This window comes from Sparus aurata, chromosome 16 (genome assembly GCF_900880675.1).
Source record: "Sparus aurata chromosome 16, fSpaAur1.1, whole genome shotgun sequence".
NCBI classification, from domain to species: Eukaryota; Metazoa; Chordata; class Actinopteri; order Spariformes; family Sparidae; genus Sparus; species Sparus aurata.
The window spans coordinates 22,953,644-22,956,428 of record NC_044202.1 but is presented as its reverse complement, the minus strand read 5'-3'; the positions used below and the strand labels follow the sequence as shown (position 1 = coordinate 22,956,428).

Here is a 2,785-nt window from a genome sequence, read left to right as displayed (position 1 = left end):
GCTGGCAGAAAAAGCACTTCAGTGACATCAGTGTGCTTCTGAGCTGATGTCAACACTCCATGTTGTCCAGGACACGGAACTGAATATGCAGAATTTTTCAGGAATTAAGGCAATTCACTTGTCTCTGTCAGGTTAGGTTTACTGGGTGAGCATGCTTGCACTGAATTCAGATCTTATGTGATTATGCCCACCATGACTTCACTAATGTCCCACAGTTTACCGGCCACGTCCTGGTCAGTGGCCTTGTCCAGCAGAGTCTGAGGCCGACAATCTGCGAAGCACTTGCCCTGCACACCGTCTACATCTGGGCTGCAGGCCAAATACACTGAAGTCTGAGCTCCTTCCTCTGGGCTCTTAAACAAGCCCCAGGAGAGCAGGTTAAACAGCGGCTTCGCCAACGCGGGGATATGAACGTGCCTCCCCAGATTAGTCCTCACTATGCCCGGAGTCAGAGCGTTCACCGTGACTCCGCTGCCCTCCAGCCGACGGGCCAGCTCACAGGTGAACAGCAGGTTGGCCAGCTTGCTGCGACTGTACGCAGAGGCCTTGTCGTAGCCCTGCTCACTGTTCAAGTCCTCAAAGTTAATGTGACCGCTTTTGTAGAGTTTGGAGGAGACGACCACGACGCGACTGGGGGCCGACCGTTTCAGCAGGTCCAGCAGCAGGTGGGTGAGCAGGAAGTGTCCCAGGTGGTTCACCCCAAATTGCATCTCGAAGCCATCCTCCGTTTTGGTGTAAGGACACTGGTAGATACCTGCATTGTTGATCAGCACGTCTAAGCGAGGTTCCTCCTGTTCAGCAGCACAGAGGACAGAGCATTATGAAACACACCTATCTGATTTTAACTGATACAACTGGTATCTCAGTTCTAGATGTTTGCAGAAGCTGCACAGGATAAACTCTACTGACAGCTAGTCTGCAGAATATTAATGCCAAGTTTGTTCTTAAGCAGAATGATAGAAGGCAGGGAGATATTTGATAGCCTGCAACTTGTAGGCAAACTATGAAAAACAACTTTTTTTGGCTGAGACAACATTATATTATATTGTTATAATATATATCGGAATATTTTTGTACTTTATCTTATTTTTCACTATTCAGAAATATTACTGTCATTTAACTTCAAGCATTCAGTAATTTCAAATGTTAATTAGGCTATAGATTTTTTTAGAATAGTAACACACTGACTGTTTTCATTGACACATGCAGTCACTCTTAGAGTTGCCTTCATCAAATCCACTGAGCAGCACCTGACTAATACGTCCTGCGTGACATTTTAGTCTCATGTTTGCTGGCAGCTATCACTGGGAGAGACAAGCTGATAACGTTGAAATTGTACCTAAATGCGTGGTATTTGTGAAATCAAATGCAAGCCGAATGTTTTTTCTAGTGGATTCGAAAATATATCGCCGACTTTCGTGGGGTACATAACACTTCTTTGACACAGTCTTGATCACTTCTCTAAAAAAATGCATAATTTTGAATGACGTTTGGCATGTGACGTTCTTTGCACGCAGGCACGTTAAGTTGTGCAGCCTAGAAAGCGAGCGTCGCTTTGTAACCTCTCTCACCGCAGCAGCTACCTTTATTACGTCCTGACAGAAAGTGTGTACAGATGTGAGTGAGGCCAGGTCCAGATGTTTGACGACTAGCTGTGTGCTGTCTGCTCCGGTCTCCTGTCGGACCTGCTGAGCTGCCTCCTCCGCCCGGCTCGTGTCCCGACAGGCCATTATCACACGGCCCTGGAGCTTCACAACGCCGGCTGCTGTGGCTCTCCCTATGCCGCTGTTAGCACCGGTCACTATTACTGTCTTTCCCTTCATCATCCTGCTTCATGAGGAGCTGCCGTTCACAGTTAGCATCGACGGTGTTAGCTTCACGACTTAACAACATAGAAACACTACATTACCCAGAGTTCACAGCGGGTGACAGTTGCCTTTGCGTCAACTCGTAAAAGTGGCTTACTCAACCGTTCGACCTGACATTTTGCCTACTTGTCTCATCATATCATTTCCCTTTTCAACCGCCATTTAACATCAAATTTAATATCATAATATTCTAAATTTGGAAGTCAAATGTGTTTCTGTTTTTTCAGATATCCGATTTTTTATCTATTTCCAGTGGGTAATCTTTAAAGCAACACAAGAAAAACAAATGGTCTAAAGTTTCGGTATCAGTGTTTTCTGAAAACACCCCTGTTGTTGTTTTCAGCTTTTGTGGCAACATAAAAAGTGAACATTCTTAAAAAAGAAATTTGAACATATTCAGTGCTGTATCGTATGCAACTGGACTTGTTTCAGTTTCTTGTCTTCTTCAGCCCTGGAACCTGTCATAGAATGGAATGGTGGGTGATGTTATGTGTCAAAAGAGTATCCCTATAGGACATTATATCTACAGTGATTAAGAAATATATAAGAGCTCTGTTATTAGCGTATTGTATTGATAATCACATGTGTGATGATAGTTGTCATGATTCAAGTTATGATGAAGTTGTAATGAAGCTATAAAAATGAAAAAAAAAAAAAACATTCAAAAAATCAAATGAAGGAATTGAAAAAAAAAGTGTTGTGGAATTTTGTAATGTGTGATCGGACTTTTTGCACTGTCACTTAACTCCACTACGTTAGGAAGTTAGAATAACGCAGAGACTTTTGGGTTCACACTGGACATGAACGGCAGTCTGAGTCCTGTGTTTGATCCACATCCATTCCTGACCTCCTCCCCACGTGCTCTTTGCCCTTGCATACAGCTTCACATGACTTCCTCCTTTGCTTTTGTAATAATG

At 43.7% G+C, this 2,785-nt stretch overlaps 1 protein-coding gene across 1 annotated transcript; it reads right to left on the bottom strand.

The window, feature by feature from the left end:
• Window positions 1-1,912, bottom strand: rdh14a (retinol dehydrogenase 14a). The gene is made up of 2 exons (XM_030443241.1): window positions 1,584-1,912; window positions 1-791 (listed from the first exon to the last, which is right to left on the bottom strand). The coding sequence occupies exons 1-2, from the start codon at window positions 1,824-1,826 to the stop codon at window positions 174-176; spliced, it is 861 nt and encodes a 286-aa protein (XP_030299101.1). The 5' UTR covers window positions 1,827-1,912; the 3' UTR covers window positions 1-173.
• Window positions 1,913-2,785: the final 873 nt, after the last annotated feature.